The sequence below is a fragment of the Grus americana genome, chromosome 3, assembly GCF_028858705.1.
Source record: "Grus americana isolate bGruAme1 chromosome 3, bGruAme1.mat, whole genome shotgun sequence".
NCBI classification, from domain to species: domain Eukaryota; kingdom Metazoa; phylum Chordata; class Aves; order Gruiformes; family Gruidae; genus Grus; species Grus americana.
The window spans coordinates 19,947,293-19,972,521 of NC_072854.1; the positions used below are offsets into that span (position 1 = coordinate 19,947,293).

The 25,229-nt window shown below is 39.9% G+C and overlaps 1 protein-coding gene across 3 annotated transcripts in view; it reads right to left on the bottom strand.

Annotated features, from left to right (window-relative positions):
- Positions 1 to 649: 649 nt before the first annotated feature.
- The window catches only part of TRAPPC12 (trafficking protein particle complex subunit 12), a 60,863-nt gene continuing 36,283 nt past the window's right edge, over positions 650 to 25,229 (bottom strand). The window contains exons 7-12 of one of the 3 annotated variants that reach the window (XM_054819249.1): positions 23,836 to 23,908; positions 16,081 to 16,154; positions 8,681 to 8,779; positions 3,281 to 3,381; positions 2,391 to 2,478; positions 650 to 949 (exon numbers count right to left, since the gene is read on the bottom strand). In XM_054819249.1, the coding sequence (XP_054675224.1) occupies positions 755 to 949; positions 2,391 to 2,478; positions 3,281 to 3,381; positions 8,681 to 8,779; positions 16,081 to 16,154; positions 23,836 to 23,908 (630 nt within the window). In that variant the 3' untranslated portion in view covers positions 650 to 754. Of the gene's footprint in view, positions 998 to 2,390; positions 2,479 to 3,280; positions 3,382 to 8,680; positions 8,780 to 16,080; positions 16,155 to 23,835; positions 23,909 to 25,229 lie in introns of those variants that run through there. The other 2 variants (XM_054819248.1, XR_008576253.1) reach the window with 2 other exon arrangements.

Consider the following 25,229-nt stretch of genomic DNA (forward strand, 5'->3'; position numbering starts at 1 on the left):
ATCTGAAAGATTTAATGGCATCACAAACCCAAGAAAGTATACAGAACATTTAGTATTGTTCTGATGATACAGTCCCTCATACTGTGGGGGATGGTATGACTGCCTCAGGTGCCATCTGGACATGGTCCTGGGTAACCTGCTGTAGGTGGCCCTGCTTGACTGGAGGGTTGGAGCAGATGACCTCCAGCGGTCCCTTCCAACCTCAGCCATGTTGTGATTCTGTACGGTGGTTACCAAGCAGCCGCTTTCGAGAGCAGTGGACATGCAGAGGTATAATACTTAATAGACTCATGGGGGCAAAATGAGACACACGCAGTAGGAGCAAGTGAAGAGAAGTGCATTCAGAATTTCATTTCTGTAATACACATACTGACATTCTGTCAATAATTCTTAGCTTATGAAATCAGCTCATGTGATTTGCTCACTAATTACTGAAAAACTGTAACAATTATCAAAACAATACAAGGTCAAATTCAGTTTTTCTTATAAAAAGAATGTGAGTAATTGACTGTATATATAGAGAGAGTACACTGTAATGAAGAATAACTGAACAGTAATAGACTTGTAGGGACGAAGCTGGCTCTAGGTCAGCACAAAGCCTTCACAATGGTCGGGCTGTTAGAGACAACAGATTCTGTAGTAATGCCACTGAATATTCATAATTGAATAGATTTTATTTCACATTTACACATTAGCAAGAATATATACAATTTAAAAAAATCAGCCTTGCTGGAAAAAATCAGTTGGAAATGATCTATCCTAACTTGAGACACTGAGTATTAAAGCTATCGCCCTCTTTGATAGCTACAGCCTCTAAAAGTGCCTGCTTCTTCTGCATACTGCGAGATGACTCCAGTTCATACATAGTTGTCAAGTTGAAGAGAACACTCTCATGTAGGTAGTGTTTCGGGTCCTGCTGAACCATTCCTTCCAATTGCCGGAGGGAATCCTTCAGTTTTCCCAGATAAAGAAGACAAACAGCAGCATTGTTATTAGCCTAGAGAAAAATATATTGTAAATAAGTAACTAAATAAGTATATATATATGTATGTATGTATGTATTTACAAGTGATGAGAGAGAAGGGAAAAAAAAAGAAGTCTAGCATCTGGAGTTAGAAGAGATTTACTACACTAAGAATTACCATTTTGTGTGTGTGTGCAACTAAAATACATTATCAATCATACAATCCAATCCTTTTCTTGTTATTCTCAAGATTTATCCCATGCCAGTAGGACCTGCTGACTTCTAAGAGCTGACACTCTAAAAGACAGAGTCTAAAATGAAATAATAAATAGTATAGGACATTAGTCAGTTAATTTTGAAAGGCAATTGAAACAGATTTCAGAAACTATATGAGCCTCTGCATGCTGTCATTTTCATAGGGGTTTTTTAATGACTTCACTATAATTTCAGAAGTGTTTTTCTCTAGGGCTTACATATAGAAGATCCACATAAGCAACAGGAAGAAATTATCTTATTGCAAAGGCATCAACAACTGACCAGGTAAATTCAGCAGATAGGGCAGTCTAAATACATCATAAATGATCAAGTCAGGTCCATTTTCTTTTCCACACAAACCAGGTTTTTATGAGTTACCGAAAGATTCCCACAGTACAAAGTCATATAACACGTTTAGCAGCAGAAACTTTCACACTTTCTGAAAGCTGCAGATAAAGGAAGAACACAGCCTTTTTTAACAAATTCTTTTTCTCTCCCTTCAGGAAACCTTACTGATCTCGTGTGATTTATAATACACACTGTTTTACTACCTACAAAATGATGCAATTGATGTATTTCTTAAACTCAGTCCCCTCAGTCTTTAAATGGCCTTGGATCAGGCTATTGGGGGTAAGCTGTCTCTGTTCTCAGGAACATTTTTATATGACCATGCACTGAAAGCTGCCAAATGTAGAAACCCCAAAAGCAAGTGAAAAAGCTCTTCTTTGATCTCTTCTTGTGATGGGAATCCAAGGCTCTGATACGCAACGTGTTAAAAACATCATGTTTAAAATTACAATATCCCTTCAATGTTGTGTGAAATCAAGTTAATCTTATATACGTTGGCAGCTGCCACTTCTTTTTCTGACATGCACGTCTACACTAAAAACAGTGAATGCAAAAGAAAGTGCTTTTGCGAAGATCCTGTAAAACATAATGTTTTGGAATTTCTACATGCATGCCTAAGTATTCATGCCCTTCATACAGACTGGCTCTTAATTTCCCATCCCATTTTGTATCTTATCCTTACTAAAACCCCTTTGGCACACATGCCACATCCAATTTTTCTATAAAGCTCTAAGCATACTCTGGGTACTAATTAAATCCACGCATGAAGCATTACGAGAATAATTTAGGTGTTCATTATAAATGTAGCAATTTGGAGATTTACCACAGCATTTGATGAGTCGATCCTTAAAATTTCTGTGAAAAATCGATGAGCTTCTGCAAAATTATTCTGACCAAGGTGGAGAAATGCTCTAGAAAGTAAGTGACATATGAATGAGTTCTCCTCAAAAACCCAAGGTGATAATATATTTTAAAAAGAATGGATACCATTTTTTATTTTTCCTGTTATAGATGTGAGAGTTTCTGACATTTGCTCTTCACGGTGTAATTACAACCAGCAAGGAGACACTGATTTACAGACAAATGGAATGACAACTTGGATCATTTGGCTATTATATATTCTGCCTACCAAAGCAACAGTCTTCACTGTGTTCTTATTAATTTAAATGCAGATACTCTCTTCCCAGAATTATTTCTCTTCATGAAATTAGCCACGCTATATAATTTTCAGAGCACTTTTGAATAGTATTTTCTAAATATATTAAGCCAATGTGCTAACCATTACAAACTGAGTCCCCCATCATGCAGCTCGATTTACTACAATGTATTCCAGCATTTTTTGAAACTACCAGGTGGTAACTTTACTAGCAGATCTGATTGTAGGGTGAGGGCCCAAAATAGCTTCTCCTCTCCTAAGAGTTATTTATGCAAATGTGTATTGAAAAAGCAGAGTGAAAATACACAATGCCTGGAAGAATGAGAAAAAGCTTTGTAAAATCAACTGAAGGATCACAATTTCAATCCAGGATAATACGACTGTACCAAGTAATACGGATCTCCTGGGTCTATATGCCATTCAGTCTCACTTATGACAGATGTAGTTACATAAAAGAGAGAAAGAGAACAGGATTGTCTCAAGGGTAGTTTAATGCTCACAATGCATACTTTGCAAAAATGTATTTTAAAGTTTCATTTAGCTATTAAATTATCTACCTGTTCATTAAAACCATAATTTGGCTCTGTAGTCCATCCAATTTGTGAGTCACTTTCTCAACGTCTTGAAAATATTTTTCTGCGGTTTTTATGTCTCCAATCTAGACAGTAAAATCATAAGAAAGTTAGCACAATAAAAAGAAAAGACCTCCAGCCTGATTATATCTGTTAGAAAGGATAAGAACATGAAAACATATCAAAGTCTACTATCTAATTGTTTGGCACGAAGCTGAGTGGGTAACATCTGTTATCAAACAAGGTATTTGAAGAGCCATGTTAAGGTCATGAAAAGATCCCCAAAGGCAGGTGCAGTTTTATCTAAAGGCAGTGTTTCTCAGCTGTGGGTTGTGGAGCAGTCATGGATTGGATGGCAGGGCTGCCCCACCTCCTCATTTTGTTGTAACTCACTCCAGAGTTTATAAAAATTCGCTGAAAAGGAGAAAAGGTCAAAATTACTTCCAGTGAGACAGGGCGTTACTCTGCAGGAAGCAGAGAGACACTGCCCACAGGCAGGAGAACTGGAATACAGTAGCTGGTAGCTAGCGTAGGACCCATACTTGGTTAACCCACAGCTTACGGGTCATAGCCAGGGACCACAGGATGACTTCAGCGCATGAGAGCGAAACATGTCAAAAAACAATCCCCATGCAATGGGTCACTGAGGATACCGGGGAGACCATCCATTTGCAGACTGGAAGTGGCAAGTGGATCGTGCAGGCTGAAGGAACAGGGGATTTGAAAGCTGGCGTAAAGAGGAACAGATTTTATGGGAGAGGGGGGACGGGGAAGAGGATTCCTAGAAAGGAAAGGATATTTCACCTAAGGGTATGGCACATACATTGCTATTTGAGATGGAAAAAAAAAATCTTTGAAGAAGGCCCCTTTGGTAAATAAGTTTGGTTACATTTGGTAAATGTATGTTTCACAGAAGGATACGCTCATACTTTTGGTAAGATTTCACAGTAATTTCAGGCTGGAGAGATGGAAGGAGAAGAAAACTTATTACTGGGTAAAATAAATCTATCAAAAGGAGTAAACCTAAACTAGTTCAGGAGTGTAAAGCCATGGAAACCAGGCAGCCCTCAGGTGGGGAGATTCAGGGGACCCTCAAGAGATCACCTGTTTGTTCAAGGAGAGGATCAACATGACCAAAAATGTTTGTGACAAACGTGTTGAAGTCTTCTTAAAGCTCTCAGATAGGAAACTTATTCCAGAATTCTTACACACCCATAGTATTAAAAAATACACTCTAAGACTATCTTGCTGCATTTTTTACCCCAACTTTTTGTCCTAGCCATAGTGGTCAGCAAGAATACTACAACCCCTGTTTTTTAACAGCTTCTTACATACTTGAAAATTTTTATTGCACTTTCTCCTATGTTTCTTCTTCTAGAATGAGAATCAATTTTCAAGCGAATCAGTGTTCACCCCTTTCTCATAGCTAATGCTTTCTGGATTCTCTGATCATTCATGCTGTTCTTCTCTGAACTCTCTCCTGTTACTTCACATCCTCCCCAAGTGCCTGCTGATCTCCAACTAATCTCTCACCACCAGTGAGAATGGAAGAGTTACTTTATGTTTCACATATGAATATGAGGTTTGCTTTTATGACACAGTATTTTGGAAGTGTGATTTGTTTACCCATGTGTAGTTTGCTTACCCTTAGCCTAATTCCTTTCTACAGAACAGTATCTCGTTAGTTGCTTCCCATTTTATATTTGTGTATTACTCCCAGTCTTTGGTAGTATTTTGCCTTTGCTGTTTGAATCACAGCCAATTTAACATTTCAGTTTCTCAACTTGTCAAGATTATTTTGCATTCTGATCCTGCCCTTCATAGTGTCTGTACCACTCCCAGCTCGGTACATTTTACAAGCACATTTCTAATTTCATCGTACAAGCACCTAACTGAAAAATAAAAACACTGCAAACCCCAAAGGGATCCTTGTGGAAAAGATCATCTAGCAAGTCTTTCTAGGCTTCCAGTGAATGACTTTCCCAGTGCACTTTTCAGACACGGCAAACGTCCATTTTAAAGTTTCATTTAGATTTCTTCCCAATTTGCTTATGGGAGTATCATAGTGGCAGTATCCTGGTACTGCTTTACCTCTAACCACAAGACCACTTCCTTGATAACATAAAGAAATTATTATTCTTTACATTTAGGGGATGATTAAAATTGCACTCAAAGATGCAACTGTCTACCAAAGCATTTATGGAATACCCACTAATACTCCAGCTAATTAAACAGATGCATTTCTCCCATATGTACATAACTGGACTCAAACAAAACAAACATTTTTCATTGTAAAAACTTATACATTCAGTTATAATGACACAAGTTACAATCTTTCCATACATAAAGGTGTAAACCACCAAGAAAATAGTTCCTTTTAGCTACAGGATAATGCTGGCTCAAGCGCAAATTAATCTGACCTTGAATATTTTTAGCCTGGAAACTAGAAGGAAGCCCCTAACCATGAGAATAATCCACTTCTAAAGCAAACTACCAGTTTGCTCCACTGGGAGCTTGATGAGTCTAAATCTAATATGCTTTGAAATTAACCACACCCTATTTGTGACCATGAAGAGTTCTCATTTCTTAGCAGCATCTTGTATCTTCTCAGCAAAGATGCCAAACTTCTAATTCTCATTTTTCCCACTAAGGGGAAACCGTTTACATTTTTTTTTGGCAGAACATTTAAAAGAAATAATTAGTTTTAATTAGTCATTAAAATATTAAATATTTAAAGTGGTGGTCTTCACTTAATTTTATTTAACTTAGTTCAGAAAACATGACTTCAGTATCTAACAATAATTAGCACTTTGAACAGAAATGAAAATTCCTCTGTTAACCTCAAATAATCATATCTTCTAACAAGGACCCTCCAATATTATATGTGCTTTATTTTACTGTTTGTCTGGCAACCAAAATTATTTTTCTTAAGTACTCCTAGGGTTTATTTATTGCTTTTAATTCTTTTTTTGCAGCAATCTATTGCAGAGGGTAACGTCAGACAGCTTTCCGCTTTCTAAATTCTTTGATGTAGTTATTTAAATGGTGATTTTAGATAGGTCAGCCAGCAAGCAGAGTCTATTAGCAACATACAATAATATCCTCCAGACTAAACTGTATTCATTGTTTTCCCATTTCATGTGAATTTCTGTTTTACAGGTCAGGTGATTGCTGACAGAATTACAGGGCTTCTGAAAATTTATCTGCGATAAACTCTGTCTTTTCCTGCATTCTCCATTTCTCTCACCCTCATTTCCCACTTACGTTAAGGTAACAGCTAAAGGCCGTACATCAGATCTAGGCCTTTTTATGTCCCACTATACGTGAAGATAAAGAAGACCTGGTGTCTTAAAATAGTAAGCTCAATTTAACTAAGAAAAATATCACATACAAAGTAAGGTTTTATATGTTGAAAAAGGGTACCTTTTTTTCTATTTAACTCCTGAACTTACACTTCATTCTACATTATTGCCGTGTTTCATATGCATGATGTCTATTGTCAAACAGTATCTGTGACTGATAAGCAGCTAAAACCTGGCTCCTGTGTGCCTCTCTTGGATAATGTTCAAAGTTAAGAGAACAGTCTGTGATTATTTGGGAACCACTACCTCTTTTTGAGAAGCTGTGACATTTGAATACGAGAAAATTGCTTTCCCATTTTACCTGGTTTATTTTTTTCAGAGCGCCTCATCAACAGTGCACACATACCGCACAGTGGTCTTACCGAAATGATGATGCCCTGCCCTACAACACATTTCTCTTTCTTTGATTTGAACTTCTTGGTTCTGTTTGCCTGCACAGTGATTATTTCTCTTAATACATCAAAATGGTGCATCTATTGCAACAGTACCATCCAGACAGAGCTGAAGATTTGTCACAAAAAAAAGACAATGTGCCAGACAATAAAAATTTATCTACTTAAGGTGCTAGAGGAAAGGAAAACATTTGAATTTAGAAGTGACGCTTTTTAGTAACTACTATCTAGGATCACATGAAAATATCAAGGGCTCCTCATACTCCCTTTTTCTATGTCCGGTTCTGACAGTAAAACCACTAAATACTAAAGTCCTGTTGTCACAGCCAACACTGTGGAGGTCAATGACTTCAAATGACTCTGAACGGAGCCTGCAAACACCACTTTTGAAATTGGGTGGACGTAATTCTTTCCAAAGTTAGGAGAAGCTTTCCTCCTGAGAGTGAAAATTTTTCTATAGCAAACTGAGCTACTAACAGACTGGAGAGTGCAACACTAGGGCAGACACCCTTGTCAGCAAGGCAGTACCAGTAACGTACCCAGTCATTTTCCCAGTAAGACCAGAACTATTAATAACTTGTATTTCCAATAGTATGATGCATCTTTACAGTACCATTCTTTAATATGCATTATTGCTAGCTTGCCTATTTAGGAAATAATTAATGCACATAGCCAATATCAGAAAATTGCTCTACAGTGATGGAGATCCGCTTTAAATCAGAGACTTTCGAAGACAAACATCTCTACCACACCATGGAAACACATTCCTGCTGAGAACCAAAAATCCATAACTGAGTTTGAATGACATTCTATGATTTCAAGCAAACAATATTAATGATTTAATTATCTATCAAGAGTAAATTATTCCATTTCAATATAATTTTATAACATGAATGCCATAAATAAGATTGTTTATAAATACTTGACAACTCAAAATTAGATTTATAATAAATAATAAAAGGAAGTAGATAAAAAAGGAAAAGTTTGAAATAACAGTATCAGAAATATGAACTGCAAAAAACTGAGATACTAAAAATTAAAACAAGCAGATACTAATTATTTAGAAGCATCATTTTCTGATAAAGTTTTACTGTACTTTTTTACTTAATGTGGTAAGTATATAGCTACATGGAAATATATTATACTTGTGCAGTCCTGTTTTTTCTTTTAATGTGCCCTCCCCTGTCTTCTTGGGGATATAACCTGGACAAAAGAAGGAAACTCTCAATTTTTTTCAAGATGAAGATGGCAGACATACAGTGTGACTGAGAGCTGCATGCAGTTTGAGGCAGTGGGAAATGAGATTTTTAGTGAAATTCTGGCTCACTGAAGTCAATGGCAGCTTTACCATTAGTTTTAGAGAAAGCAGAATGTTGCTCTTTGATTAAATCATTAGCATAATTTTCTACGGCATGTTCTTTGTTCGCTAATGTAAATGCAAGTACTTTTAATATTATAGGTGCTTTATATCCTAACTTTATCTAGTATCACGTGGAACAAAGGGGTTTTTTATGACCATTGCCTCTACAGTTTGATACATGCCCTACAAAAACAGCTATAGTTTTAAATGCAACAATTATTCACTACATAGCTGTCAATATTACCTAGCAGATATAGAATAAAATGCATACCTGAAGGAAAATCCTTCCAATTCCACTCAACAGCTGAGGCTCTTGCTGTGGGTAATATTTGATGACGGTGTGATAAGCATCTACAGCAAGCACGTAGTCCTAAGGGGTGAAAAGAACGTGTCCAGATATTTAAGCTCAGCATTCCTCAGCCTATAGATTGCTTTCTTTTTAAAGACATATTCAAGCAGAATTAAAGTAATTGCAACTTGTCAATGGGACAGAATTTCTACCTATCACCCTAGGCACTAGTAGCTGACTATATTGGTCTTTTCTCAGTTATACTGGAACTGCATACACAGGGAATCTTCCTTTTTTTTTTTTTCTTGCAAACTAGATCATATTCTGTTTGTAGCTAAATGCCAAGAACAAAAAATGTGAACACTTACTCTTTAGCACAGATTATAAAAGCCTTCTGTGTGACTGGGGTATACATACTTGAGAAGCATCTCATGTTTCAAATATTGTATCATTTACTTGGTTTAACAAACTATGTTCTGAAGCTTGTGCACATGCTCTTAATATGTGAAAAATACAGTGTGTCAGAAGCTGCAATTCATGCACGTTTTCAGATGACAAACTAGCACTACTGCCAAGGGAAGCACCACCTTTTCCATCCTTCCACCCAAACCCTCATTCCCTTCTACCATACCGCATAAAAGCAAAATGAACAGGTAATCTAAATAGAAAACTGATTTGGGCTAAAACTAAGTAAGGGGTGGGCTGGTTCTGAACTCCAGGAAGCTTTGCAAGTGATCTTCCCCCCCCCTCCGCCCTCCCCCCCCCCCCCCCCCAAAGATCGTGCTGGCAAGTGGCAGCTCTGAGATCTGCCTGCTCAAGATGCAGTGCAACCGTACCCTCCAGATACTGACCAGTGACAGAGGATTAAACAAAATCACGGTCTCATTTCTCACAGGAAAGGAATGCCTATGTGAGTGGTTACTGCAGTTGAGCTGTTAAACAGCAATAATTCAATGACTTTTAGAGCCTGGCTACATGGCGTTTGGCAGGCATACAGGAGAAACTCTGCCCGTGCTGTAAGCTGAGTGGCAGACAGGCAGTACGGACATTCACAGGGCACAGGGTTGCGCCAGCCTCAGCTATACTGTCTGGGAGCGATCCAGGGCAGAGGCAGAGAAAGCTTGCATTTCCTTGTAAAAGCCAGGCGAAGACAGAAGACTCTCTGTGCTGTACTTATTTGGTGATTCCTGACAGTCCTGCCCTTCAGCTTAACAGAAGAATTTGTGGTGGGTGTTAGGAAGCAAAAGACATCAAAGAATAATCTTTCAAAACTGCACAGACACCTTGGGATACTCTCTACCCTACCATTTTTCTTGGTCAAATTACAGTACTCATTTAATTTGTCACTAATGTGATCACAGCTACTGGTAAAGGTACTTTTTCTTCATCTCCTGCTTAGTCTGAGGCAGCAATGTGCCCCAGGTACAATTAATTTCTTTTCCTGAGGTCACACTTAAAACGATTGAACCCTACTTGACCTGCGCACCAGGTCCCCATTTAGAACATACTAATTGTTTCATATGCACAAAAAAATCCAGAGGTGTCTTTGGAGTCTGATCTGTATATGAGAAAATTACATGTCCTATAATAGTAGAGGCCGACTTACACAGCCTGGGAGGCACCCTGCAAGACCCTTCTTTTGCAAACAACTTGTATACTGTGGGTATAATGATTAATTCTGAACAGTTAATGATTAACATTTAGAGTTTATTCCAATTCTAATATGCCATGCCATGCCATGCTCATGCTTATTATTGGTAATGGAAAGAGTTGAGAGCAAAGACAACAGACCATATACACAAAAATATATTTATTTAAATTCCGATTTATTTAGCATTCAGAACTCAAATGTGAGGAAATTTATGCTACCAAAATTTTTCATAAATTTAAGATTTAGGAAAATTTCACTTTTCACTGTAACAGTTCTCACTAAAGGACTTCACTGATCATGGAGTCTCACTGTGTTAGGCAGGCATAAAAAACTTGGAATAGGGACCCTCTGAACTGGGTCCTTAGAGGAAGCCCAGCCACACTTGTATTAGCTATTAATACCTGCAAGAATGTCATTTATAAAATCTGAAGGATTGTCTATGACTGTGAATTTTATCGCTTTAAGCATAAAATGTGCTCACTGGAGAAATATTTTTTTTATATTAAATTCTAGCTTTTGTGCTCAGTATCTTCCATTCTGTGGTCTAAAGCTGCCCCTTACCCAGCGCTCAGTCTCATGCTACACAACAAGGATGTGTAGCACAACCACGAGGGATGGAGGCTTTAGTCGCATCCCCAAACTGATGTAGAAACAACTCCCAGGAGATCATGCAGTTAAGCTGATAGAAAAGTGCTTCTGTCAGCTTAGTTTACAGCTTAGCATGATTTGACTGCAGAAAAGTCTCGGCCAGAAGCAGCTGCACGAGGGGGCACTGTTTGCACAATTATAACACCACGAGCTCCCTAGTGCAGGTAGTAGCCAGCCTTGGTAGGAACAAGCAGCCAAATAATGTCTTGGAGGTCCACTTCAGAGGGGCTTCATGCCTAGTCAGGCAAACATACCCTCCTCCCCTTTTGCATTCCTATCAAGTGACTGTACATCACCATATGCGTTGTAACTAGGAGTATGTAAACATTCACACCTCCTAAAATGTGAGAGTGGAGGTGAAGCATTAAGAGTACACACTGTATTCGTGGATATGGCACCCTGTTTCCATATGACAGCACAGTACATAGCATCTGTGCTCATCTACCCCATGCCTTGCAGTACCTATCACAGGAATGGGACCCATTTCTTCCAGATGACGACAAGAGACTAAGTTACAGACGTCCAAAGCCACCCTAAGCATAGGCAAGGATGGCCCCAGGATGAAACTGTAAAACATCATCACAATATCCAGGCTTGCTTCTAAATACAACCTCATTTTGTAGTTACTCCAGGATCCCACAGTGAGTTTTATATGCATTTACTCTTCCCCTCACACTATCATGGAAGCAGTAGTAGACTTCTAGAGTATCCTACATGTGATACAGAATGATACTATGCCATAATAGGTTATGAAAGCATCTTATCTGACAGTTTCTTCTGAAGGAGCATATTGTAAAGTAGATGAAATTTGCTCTCATTTACTAAAGACTTTGTTTTCATTCCCAGCTTTGCTAATGTGACACGGTAAAGAAAAATTGTCTGCGAAAATGATAAATAGGCACTCTCCCAGAGGAGCAAAGTCTTGGTTGACAGAGGTTGTGGTTGTGAGGAGTAAGACATATTAGGTACTGCCAGTAAAAACCCAGCTTTGGGTTTACAGCTTGTGATCTTAAGACTTAAAGGATGGGGTTGATGTATTGTCTTGGTCTTTAATTTCTAAAGATTGCGAGCCTTCAGATTTTCCACAACTTCACAAAAAAATCCCAAAAGAAGGACTGAAGTTACACAATCCAGGATATGAATAAGAGTTGGTCCATTGTTTTATAATTCAGTATCTCTTTTACTAGGAAAATTTGGAGCTAACATTAAATATATTCATCCAAAATACTTCTAGTAAGACATTGGATCTACCTGCACAACAATGGCAAGTGGGGTTTGTTTTTCCTTTGCTGCACTGCAGTATAACTGTATTTCCCTTAATAATCACTGCATTATACATCTTCATGTTTCACTCACCACCACCTTAAGTACTTAAAATATTAATTATGAGATATTTAGAAATAAGCATAAATGACCATGATGTATAGAATGCTGGGAGTAGGTTCAATAAATCCTAGAGTAAAATCAGCTATAGTTACACAAAGTGTATAGCTCGTAAATACTGTATTTTGGGAAGAGAGGACAGAGATATCTAGTGCACTTGTGGAATGGTTACGAAAGCAGAGATTCACAGTGTTACGAATCCATAAGAGCAGTACTGCAGCACAGTTAGGCAAAGGACAGGATGATTCATGCAGCCTTTCTCCTTTAAATTATAGTGGAACCAAAGTCCTTAGGCATCAGTCGCTTGCTTCATTAGCACAAGCTGTTGCCTCCTTCTTTGTACAGTTTTAATTGTATTAGACCTAAATTAAAATAAATTCTAATGCTTTTGTTTTTACAAAGGACAAGTTCTACAAAAGCTAAGACAACACTGAAAAAAGAAAAATCTAAAAAGTGCAAAATGTGCCTTTAATTAGAGTGCATTTATAATATATATGGAAAGTACTTAAGTGTTTATTCCTCAGAGAGGTAAAAGTCTGGTAAGATAATGTCAAAAGCGATTTTAGCTCAGATGAAAAGAACTTAAAAAGTTTTCAAGACACTTCCATGGTGATTTAGTAAAATGACAGACATTTTGCAATTAGATTGCTGAAATGAAGCAATGCACATCATCAGTTGCATTTTAAATGAATATTCATTCCCTCATGCTGCTATATTCAGGGTACGCTTCCACAGTGACTTAAGCCCACAGTTCTTGTAAATAGAAGTCTACAGTGACACATTACGTGGTCTCCCCTTCCCTTCCTGCTGTATTTCCACCTCCTCCCTCAAGTTGTCCTTGTTCACGTGAAATGGGAAAAGCCGATACAGTTGATATGACTGAGATCCACCATTTCTTTGTTTCTGTCACTTGGTTAAGTCCAAAAGTGGTACACAGAAGGAAACTAGAATACATTTAAGAAAGGTTGCACAAAGAAAAGACCATATAATAAGACTGCCTTAAACTGCAACTGAACTGTGTCATCGCTCACACAGATAAAGGGACACAGCAGGCAGGATTCTGTACCTAGGAAAGATAGTCCCTGGGTAAATGAGATGTGTGATTAATTTCCTGTTCCACTATATGCTTCCTGTGCAAGTCTGGGTGAATCACTTCTTTGCACCTCACTCACTACCTCCAAAACAATATACCCTTCTACCTCAAAAATGTAATGAGATGTTTAGTTATGAAACTAGTGAGGCCATATTTAAAAAGACAAAAATCACTGAGCTACATAAACAGAATTCCTTGAGTCGGAGAAGTAATGCAGAGGAGAGATGACATGGAATAAACCTAATTAGAGTTGAGGATAACTGAAGTAGATTTAAATAGTTATAGGCCCAACATCTAATCAAAGTCCTTTTTATTTTCAAGAGTCAATCCTGACAAGATTGTTCCCTATTAAATACTACTGAAGTTTTTTGGCCAAAGAGAGAGGTTAGTAAAAATAAGATTAACAGTTCTTCTTTTTTTATACCAATGTCACACAGTTTTACTTTAATCAATGATTATTATTATTTACTAATAGCACAAGCTATTATTCCATTCACCTAATAGTACTTGGGGACCAAATATGACCATATTGCAATATTGTAAATGTTCACTAGATGGCAACAGATGGCACTGACTTAGAGAATGAAATCAGCTGGGTTTTTTTTTAAAATTACATACACTTGAAATACTTGAATAAAAACAAATGCAGTTTTAAAAGTGTATTACACAACAGCAAAAAATTATAAATATGTGGAATTCTGTTCAGTTAATATAATTGTTGGTAGGAGAATTAACAAAAGTGTGTTTTAAAAATTATTTGAAGAAATAGTTTCATACTGAATACTCTAGAAGGTGGAGAAGATAATTATAGCATTGCTGCATGTTAGAACAGTCTTAAAATTTATTAAATTTATAAATAACCAATATAACTCTCTCACAGATGATCTGTCACATAAGCAGAAAAATTAACTTCATGTACTACTCTGATTTTACTGCAACATGACTATGTTTGATAAATCTTTCTTAAAAACTCTCTACTCCTCCATATAGGGATATTTCTGAAAACTGAGACTCACAACTACACCATAGCCAATGCACTGAAATGCAAATTTCAGATGGAAGTAATTACGCATTAACATGCAGTTGTGAGTAACCTGGAAGTTATTGTGAACTATATATTTCTAACTTAACAGCTCTGAGACCGGCTCTAAATACAATTGGTCTTAAGAAATATCTGAGCTGCAGTATTTCTGAAGTACCATTTCCAAAAAGGTGATAATCTCTATACACAAATCTATTACTAGAAGAAAATAGCACTAAGAGGACCAAACCAAAAGAAAGGTGAGAACTGTGCACGCGTGTGGATTTGTGTGTACACGACAAGAAAAACACTGAAAGTGTTAGAAGTGAACTTCTTGGAAAAAATATATTGCCAGCATTTTTTAATTTATATATTCTACTTTGTGTGGGATGGCAACTCATGCTTTTCTCCACTTGCTTTTGGAAAAAGAAAGTTCCTTAAAAACTGAACCTACATCAAGTACCTACTTTAAAACACAAATGCTAATACTAATTCTTAAAAATACCTCATAATTTAATGGACAACTATTTCTATTCAAGACAGAAATGTTCTGATCGCAGTATCACTATGAATAAAAATTTCTGTTTTCCCTAATTCTCATAAAAAGGATATTCCATTTCATGTAAAGCAGTATTTGGATAACGATCTTATCTAAAAAATGCATGCTTTTTCAGGTATTGTAATATTAAAAATGGAGCCCCATTTGGGAAGTAGCTTAGGGAACATCAGAGGGTCAGGTTTGTCATGACCTTGGGCAAAGAGCAGGGAGGAGGGAGTGCAAATCTGCACTGGCCTGTGCAGATTATACTGCTGGCAGCTCTGCTCTGTGGCTGTTGCTACTAATTGATTTGTGAAGTACAGTTAAGCTCAGGCTAACAGCAGTTTGTTGCAAGCTCAGAATGGCAATACCCCTATTTCCCTGACCGTGAGGTGAACGGCAGAAGTTTTATTTCTACTTCCTGAACACAAGGAGAAGCTAAGACTGTTGCACCAAAATGGAGTAGGATTGCTTAAAAAGCAAGGAGGAAACAAGGGAAAAAAAATCAACAGTGGAAGCTAGTTACTTTTGCTTTTATTCCTTTATCTTCCCCCCCCTACCCACTAGTGAGGATTTAAACTTGAAAGATGGTATCTTACAATTGAGATAAGTTGACAAGGGAGGATGTATTTAGATGTTCTGGATCTTCATCATATACAAAGGCTACAGTATTATTAATCCTCAGAAACAGAGCAACATTTCTAGTGCACAGTTTGAAAAAGACAGAGCACATAATTGCTTTTAATTACAGCATTTAGTTAAGTGTTTGAAAAATTCAATTTAAAAATGCAAATTCTGTATTGTTATTGCATGTTCTCCAGGATGATTTGGGGAGAAATAAGTACAGATATGTTCCCAAAGAACATTACTGCAAATGGTTATCTATTAAATAAGACATTATTAAGTCTAATTAATTCTTCACTAAGCAAAACCTCCATGTACAGTCAGGTAGTCTTCCCTTATCTATGCACCAGTAATTCTCTTGCACTTTCTCTGACATTCTATTCTGAAATATACGGTACCTCTGCAGTTGCTGCCACCCACGTACCTTCATCATTAGCAGACAGTTTGCCATGGAGTACATCACCCGGCCCAGACGTGACCTCCACAGCTGAACAGAGGCTGCAAAATAAGAGCAGCTTGTGAATTTGCACAAATAAATTAGAGGTTCGTTCTTGCCACCAATTATTGGTCCTATGAATTACGATTTTGAAAGATCCCCCTCGTTAACACCACCGGGTTTTAGCCCAGAATTTTTAATTCTCAGCCATGCTGCACCATGAGACAGAAAATTCTGCATCTCTCTGAGGGAACTGCTTGAACAGCTCTAGGGACCATACACGATGCAACAACGCAGAGAAATAGACAGCCACTCAGCTTTGAGCTCAGGCCAAATATTAAATGCTAAAAGAAGCCACACATTTTCCAATATCAGAACAAAAGGTGCATAAAAAGATTCAAGTGATAACAAGCATCAGTTTAAAAACATGTAATCTACAGCATTAAATGTGATAAACTCAAAAAAATCAAACATAGCTAAAATGTCATTTCAGAGCCAAAACATGCAGGGTGAGAACTGTCTGAGCCTGGGACTGTTCGTGCTTGCCTCTGGCTTAGAGATACGCTGGAAAAATCTGCCAAGCCTGTCTGCTTTCCCCATGCTCCTGGAGCTTGCAGGCATTAAAAGCTGCAGCAGCAGATCTCTCTCTTGCTTTGCAGACAGACTCCTGATGTTGTAAGAGAATGGTTCACACAGATCCTTATTTCCTCTTGCGTTACAGTACCATAGATCAGAGCTAGAAATATTCCTCTAATCCTCAAAAGTAAACATTAGGAGTATTAATTTAATACATTTGGAAAATAAATGTATCTCAGTCAATCAGCTGTCAAGGTCAGTGTAATGATTTGAGAAGGGGAGAGAAAAGGGAGAAGAGGCAATTTCAATGAGATTGTGATAACTGAGACCACTTATTTGTATCAATAATGTAGTCTCTGATGAAAGCATGGCAGGTCACATAGGTAATACTTTCAGCACACTAAAGGCCATTACAAGTAAGAGAGCTTGGTGAAATGTCTACTCCCCTTCCTAAAAAGAAAAAACCCTTCAATCCTCTCCAACAACAAAAAATAAAAAGCAAAAGTCCTTCAATCCTCTCCAACAACAAAACAAAAAATATTTGGGAATATTCCCAAATTATCTTTGCCAAAAGAGGGGCATAATGTGGGGCCCAAGACTGAACCCAGTATCTCATACACCGTACGTTAAAATCATTCATTACTTCTAGCTTTTGTTTTAAAATTTCCCCCTTGACCACACATCCCTACTGCTATTAATGGAGAGGATGATGTAAACCATGGGCAAATATGTTATGATACTTTTCTGTTTTTCTTTGTGGGTGTCTGTAAAACCTGGACATAATTATAGAGAATGATAGAATTGTTTAGCTTGGAAAAGACCTTTAAGATCATCAAGTCCAACCGTTAACCTGGCACTGCCAACTCCACCACTAAACCATGTCCCTAAGCACCACATCTACACATCTTTTAAATACCTCCCAGGGATGGTAACTCAACCACTTCCCTGGGCAGCCTGTTCCAGTGACTGACAATCCTAATATCCAATCTAAACCTCCCCTGGCATAACTTGAGGCCATTTCCTCTTGTCCTGTCGCTTGTTACTTGAGAGAAGAGACCAACACCCACCTGGCTACAACCTCCTTTCAGGTAGTTGTAGAGGGCGATAAGGTCTCCCCTCAGCCTCCTCTTCTCCAGGCTAAACAACCCCAGTTCCCTCAGACGCTCCTCATAAGACTTGTGCTCTAGACCCTTCACCAACTTCATTGCCCTTCTCTTGGACACGCTCCAGCACCTCAATGTCCTTCTTGTAGTGAGGGGCCCAAAACTGAACACAGCACTCAAGGTGTGGCCTCACCAGTGCCGAGTACAGGGGGACAATCACTTCCCTAGTCCTGCTGGCCACACTATTGCTGATACAAGCCAGGATGCTGCTGGCCTTCTTGGCCACCTGGGCACACTGCTGGCTCATATTCATCCGGCTGTCAACCAGCACCCCCAGGTCCTTTTCTGCCAGGCAGCTTTCCAGCCACTCATCCCCAAGCCTGTAGCGTTGCCTGGGGTTGTTGTGACCCAAGTGCAGGACCCGGCACTTGACCTCGTTGAACCTCATACCGTTGGCTTCGGCCCATCGATCCAGCCTGTGCAGATCCCTCTGTAGACCCTTCCTACTCTCAAGCAGATCAACACTCCCACCCAACTTGGTGTTGCCTACAAACTTACTGAGGCTGCACTCAACCCCCTTGTCCAGATCACTGATGAAGATATCAAAGATAACTGGCCCCAGTACTGAGCCCTGGGGAACACGACTTGTGACTGGCTGCCAACTGGATTTAACTCCATTCACCACAACTCTTTGGGCCTGGCTATCCAGCCAGTTTCTACAGGACAGTGCTGTGGGAAACAGTGTCAAAGGCTTTACTAAAGTCTGGGTAGACAACATCCAGAGCCTTTCCCTCACCTTGTCATAGAAGGAGATCAGGCTAGTCAAGCAGGACCTGCCCTTCATGAACCCATGCTGACTGGGTCTGACCCCCTGCTTGTCCCGTACATGCCACATGATGGCACTCAAGATGATCTGCTCCATAACCTTCCCTGGCACCGAGGTCAGACTGACAGACCTGCAGTTCCCCAGATCCTCCTTCTGGCCCTTCTTGCGGATGGACAACACATTGGCTAACCTCCAGTCAACTGAGACCTCCCTGGTTAGCCAGGACTGCTGGTAAATGATGGAAAGTGGCTTGGTGAGCTCTTCTCCCAGCTCCCTCAGTACCCTTGGGTGGATCCCATCTGGTCCCATAGATCTGTGTGTGTCTGAGTGGTGTAGCAGGTCACTAACCAGTTCTCCTTGGATTATAGGGGCTTCATTCTACTCCCTTTCCCTGTCTTCCAGTGCAGGGAGTTGGGTATCCAGAGAACAACTGGTCTTACTGCTAAAGACTGAGGCAAAGAAGGCATCAAGTACATCAGCACTTTCCTCAGCCTTTGTCACTATGTTTCCCCCCCACATCCAATAAAGGAAGGAGATTCTCCTTAGTCCTCCTTTTGCTGCTAATGTATTTATAGAAACATTTATTATTGTCTTTTATGACAGTAGCCAGATTAAGTTTCAGCTGGACTTCTAATTTTCTCCCTGCATAATCTCATGACATCCTTGTAGTCCTCCTGAGTTGCCCACCCTTTCTTCCAAAGTCCATAAGCTCTCCTTTTTTTCCCGAGTTCCAGCCAAACCTCTCTGTTCAGCCAGGCCAGTGGTCTTCCCTGCTGGCTCATCTTTTGGCGCATGGGAACGGTCTGCTCCTGCGCCTTTAAGATTGCTTTCTTTAAGAATGTCCATCCTTCCTGGACTCCTTTGCCCTTCAGCACTGCCTCCCATGGCACTCTGTCAACCAGGCTCCTGAACAGGTTAAAGTCTGCCCTCCAGAGGTCCAAGGTGGCAGTTCTGCTGACCCCCCCTCCTTACTTCTCCAAGAATCAAAAACTATTGTTTCATGATAACTATGCCCAAGACAGCCCCCAACCATCACATCACCCACAAGTCCTTCCCTCTTCGTGAACAAAAGGTCCAGCAGGACGCCTTCCTTAGTTGACTCACACACTCTTATCTTCCTCACACTCCAGCAAGCTGGAACCTGCCACATGGATCTCCATCCCCTATCTCCACTGAGACAGCAGACTGAAGGACCTCACTAGCACACCATCCTTCACACATTGGTGTCCTGCCCCCATGCTTATCTCTAGCAGCCTGGTTTTACCCCTTTCCTCCTTCAAATCTAGTTTAAAGCTCTTTCAATAAGCACTGCTAACTCCTGTGCAAAGATCTTTTTCCCTCTTTGAAACAGTTGTACCCTGGCAACCTGGCTGCCAGCAGGCCTGGTGTCATGTACACCAATCCATGATCAAAAACCCCAAAATTCTGCCAGTGACACCAGGCTCAGAGCCAGATATTGAACTGCTAGCTCTTCTTGTTTCTCCCTTCATCATTCCCTGCAACTGGAAGGACAGAGGAGAACACTACTTGTGCTCCTGATCCTTTAACCAGTCGTCCCAAGGCCCTGAAGTCTCTCTTGATTGCTCTGACTTCTTGTTGCAACTTCATCACTGCCTAAATAACTCTCCTGTATTATTTCACTTATGTTAATCTCTCCTTTTTGCATGTACTTATAGTTTGGTAACCACGTTCAGCTTTTTAAGACTTAGGTGACAACAAATTAGATGCTGATTTCTGAAGTGGAGACATCTAGGTTTCCTGTTAACAATCCAATAGCACCAGCTACGGTTCTGAAAAAGGACTGCAAAGATGACAGACGTGATGTCTTCAGTCTGTGCTATAAACTGAACAGGAACCTGAACTGGAAATTGGGTAGCCCTGTGGGATGAAGCTTCTTAGCACTGGCAGAAAAGGGTTAAAGAAAAACTGCAAGGCAGTAAACCAAATCGAAAACCCAGCAGCTGATCACTGTATGTTACTGAAATGCCTGAAACTCACTCTGCAGGCCAACACAGCTATGCTTCCGCTCTAAGCATTTGTTTTCCCTTGTTATTTATCAAGGACTCCATACTCCACACCGCTATTCATTTCAATAGGAGCTCTGTGCACTGAGAAGTTGCAAATTTGGCATCTTATAGAATGCATTACCAGGCAAGTGGTGCAATGCTAAACCTCTCTGCCTATTGAAAAACTGGCAAATGAGGCACTCTGTTCCAGACTAAAGGAGATGTACATGATAAGTCGATCAGTGTGGCACCTTCTTACACCGGCAATAAGGAAATTACATACTAAGCATAATCCCCATAATGAATTAAGGCTGTCTTCACATAAAGTTAATAAGGTTTGCTTCAGCTAGTCTAACATGAAAAAAAACCCAACAAACCCATTATCAGCCTCCTGGAGCTCCAAATGCAGCGAAGACGCAGACAGGGAGCAGACCTGGCTGACCTCCACAGACAATAGCAGTCAACAGTCTGCAAAAGTCCCACAGGCTTTTTGGCAGTCTTAAACCTACAGGCAGCTGCACAGTAGACATATGAAGATCTCTCCAAATTTTCAGCAGCCTTGTTCCTTGGTAACTACTAGCTGCTGCTTTTCTAACTACGCCTCCTCCTGAGCTCAGCTCAGCTCTAAAGCAGCAGCAGAGAGGAAAAGCAAGGAGCCATAAACACGAGTGAGGCAGACTGCAGGACACAGGATTATGACAGCTAGGAAAAAGTCCTTGTACCTTAAAGGAGAATCAGTGTCTTGGTTTTAAAGGGGTAAAAAGAATGTGGGGATAATAAAGACAAAAATGAGGGTAGAAAGGGGATAACAGGGTATGTTGGGTTTGCATGGCAAGGTTTTGGTAGCGGGGGGCAGGGAGGGCCTACAGGGGTGGCTTCTGTGAGAAGCTGCTAGAAGCTCCCCCTGTGTCTGATAGAGCCAATGCCAGCCGGCTCCAAGACGGACCTGCCGCTGGCCAAGGCCAAGCCAATCAGCACCTCTGTGATAACATATTTAAGAAGAAGAAAAAACCAGTTAGAGAGAGCTTTTGCAGCCGGAGAGAGGAGTGAGAAGATGTGAGAAACTCTGCAGACACCAAGGTCAGTGAAGATGGAGGGGGAGGAGGAGCTCCAGGTGCCGGAGCAGAGATCCCCCTGCAGCCCGTGGTGAAGGCCATGGTGAAGCAGGCTGTCCCCCTGCAGCCCATGGAGGAAGGATGAGGGGGTGTAGAGATTCCACCTGCAGCCCATGGAGGACCCCACACCAGAGCAGGTGGAGGCACCTGGAGGAGGCTGTGGCCTGTGGGAAGCCCATGCTGGAGCAAGCTCATGGCGGGACCTGTGGACCCATGGAGAGAGGAGCCCACACCAGAGCAGGTTTGCTGGCAGGACTTGTGACCCCGTGGGGGACCCACACTGGAGCAGTTTGCTCCTGAAGGTCTGCACCCCATGGAAGAGACCACGCTGGAGCAGTTCGTGAAGGACTGTAGCCCGTGGGAGAGACTCACGTTGCAGAAGTTCATGAAGGACTGTCTCCCATGAGAGGGACTCCATGCTGGAGCAGGGGAACCCTCCCCCTGAGGATGAAGAAGCGGCAGAAACACCGTGTGATGAACTGACCATAACCCCCATTCCCCGTCCCCCTGTGCTGCTGAGGGGGGGCAGAGGTTGAAGCTGGGAGTGAAGTTGAGCCTGGGAAGATGGGAGGGGTGGGGGGAGGTGTTTTAAGAGTTGATTTTATTTCTCATTCCTCTACTTTGTTTTGCTTAGTAATAAATTAGATGAATTCCCTCTCTAAGTTCGGTCTGTTTTGCTCGTGACGATAATTAGTGAGTGATCTCTCCCTGTCCTTATCTCGACCCACAAGCTTTTCGTTACACTTTTTCTCCCCTGTCTAGTGAATGAGGGGAGTGAGAGAGCGGCTCTGGTGGGCACCTGGCCCCCAGCCAGGGTCAACCCACCACACAGGGAAAAGTAGGTAGGAGAACAGAAGCAAGAAAAATAGTAGATAGAAGGACAGAAGAACAGAAACTCCTGGAACGCTGTGGATAAATCTTCAATATCAGATTATTTATCTTCTTCCTAACGCCTTTGAGAAAAGCAGTAAATGAATTCATTTAATTGTATTTGCAAATGCCTTTATGGTATATGCTGCTCACACGTGTGTAAATTTTTTAGGTCCTATCTAGATGGTGTATTAAGTAAAGTACAATAACACATTAAAGTTGCTTTACATCCTGTTAATTTGAAGATCAAGCAGAAGAGTTCAGACAGATGTGCATCCTTCCATATAGACGCTGTTTTAGGGAATTGTTTATAAAAACTTTTTAACTCTGCTAACAACTCTACCCAGCCTTTTCCTACCTCAGAGGCAGACTCTTACTTCCCACAGGCTCTAGGTTACTGTTATCCTAGAAAAAAGTTGGCAAGATTTCCTTAGAGTGTTAGCTGATGCTGAAAGGTTTTTGTTTTCTTGGTGTGATGTTTTTAACTTGCTAGGCACCATGAGTGGTTCATATAATCCATAACAATGCAATCACCTCTTCTCCAATTCTTAAGTGTACTCAAATGACCTCATTAGTATAAATTTCATTAAAAAAATAAAAAAAGACGCTTGGACAACTAATTTGTCCTGATGACCCTTCTTTATGCAGTAATGTATCCTATAGTATTGAAGTTAAACAACTACGGTAGAAGGAACAGGAAAAAAACAGAATTGCATATAAAATCATGAAAATGATGAATATAATTTAAATCTTATTCTAAAAAGTGACTTAGGTATTTCAGGAGTCTAAGTACCATGCAGCTACAGCAAGACTCAGCCATCTATGTAGAAGGATCCTAGGCCAGCGTAGCCCTTGCATGATGGCAGTTCAATCTAAAGAAAGTTAGTGTATTTTACATGTGAGGACTGAGAGGAGCCAGTGAGCCAAGGCTTAAGATGAAACATCCATCTAGCTGCAACAGCAATACACTTATATATTCGTCATTACAGGATAGCAGCCATGTTCTTTGTTTCTTCTAAGTAGGAAAAAAAAATGATTTAGTGCATCAGTTTGATCAAGGGCAAAACTGTGAAATTAATTCCAGCCAATAAAAGTACAAGGTATATCATTTCAGAGGCTGAGTAGGCTATGAGATTACAAAAATACTGTTTTAACAACTCTGGGGCAGTCTTGTGAAAACTTCTGGCATACTTAGGCAAGCGATAAAAACACACTGCCTGTGAAAAAAATGTTTAAAGAATACCTACCTTGTCTGTTCTCCTGTGTAATGTTAGTCATACTTCCATCTTCAGCTAAGCCTTGTTCCAAATTTTCTAGTATCTGTAGTAAATTTTTTAAAGTAACCAACATGAGTTTAAACAGCACTACACATTAAATGCAAATTATCTACAACTGACAGTTTATATGAAAACCATTTCAGGCAGGAATGCTTCACCTAGGTACAGTTCAAAATTACTGATTATCACCATAGCTAGATCAATTGCATAAAGTAAGAAAGCCATTGTAGGGTAGAAGGATGTTAGAGTTCAGGTTTATGATACTTACAGAACATTAAATGTCAGCACACTCTAGGGACATACACATTTTGTTAAGCAAAACATGAAATATGCTTCACCAGGGAATGAATGTTAATGAGCACAAAGAAAGTCAAACTGATTTTTCATTGAAAGCCACTGCCTCTTGACTCTCCCACCCTAAGTATGGGCTCTGGTTTCATCCTTTTGTCCTTAATGAAGTACTCCTCCTAGTCTTACTGCTATTTCCTTCTCAAAGTTTGGGGTTTATTGCTTCTTTTTATTTATTATAGATTTTAAATCATGTAAATTGTTGACTAAATGAAACCTTTGTTGTATTATTGGAAAAATGAAAATGTATATTTAATGAAGCTTGTGTCTTAAGCACTTTTAAAATATGTATGTAAGGCTCCATCTGAAATGGAAGTAAACTTTTCTTTTTCTAATCCCATTACAGTTTCTCCAAATTTGTTTTCTGATTCCCACAGATCACCCTATTTTTCCTGTTAGAGATTTATAAATTTGGTTGTAGAACACTGCTTGAGATTTCCTTCCAAAAACCATTAATGCCACTTGCTCTTTAATCAGCTGCTGTGGTTAGCCAATTAGGGAAATACAAGGTGCTTCCTCTTCCGGGGACTGAGTGCACTGCCGAACACAGAGCTCTCAGCTTCTGTCAGTATAAGAAGAATTATTTTTTTTCCTACACCAGCAAAGCATTCCAACTGTGCTCAGTGCTTTGTAAGCAAACACTTAAAAAACAACACACGAAATCCTCCAAAGCAAAGACAAGTAGAATTAAACTGGCCTCAGACAGCATGCTGGTGCCTTCTACAGCCAATGAAGAGCAATCAGTACCTCCAGGAAGCAAGTTCATGCCACCTATTTCAGACATCCTAAGGTGGAAGGAATTGCCCTAAGAGATACCAATCTCTTTTCACAGACTACAGTGAAAGCCTGAAGTTACGTGCCATAAATTTTGCTATAAGGAACGTAAGAGCAAGGAGAGACGTATGATGAAATGACTGCAGTTACCACATGCCAGCTGAGTCAGGGTAATTTTCCTGATAAGAATTGTTAGCCATGACGAATACAAGGTAATATGATTTAGTGTAAACCTTGTTCAC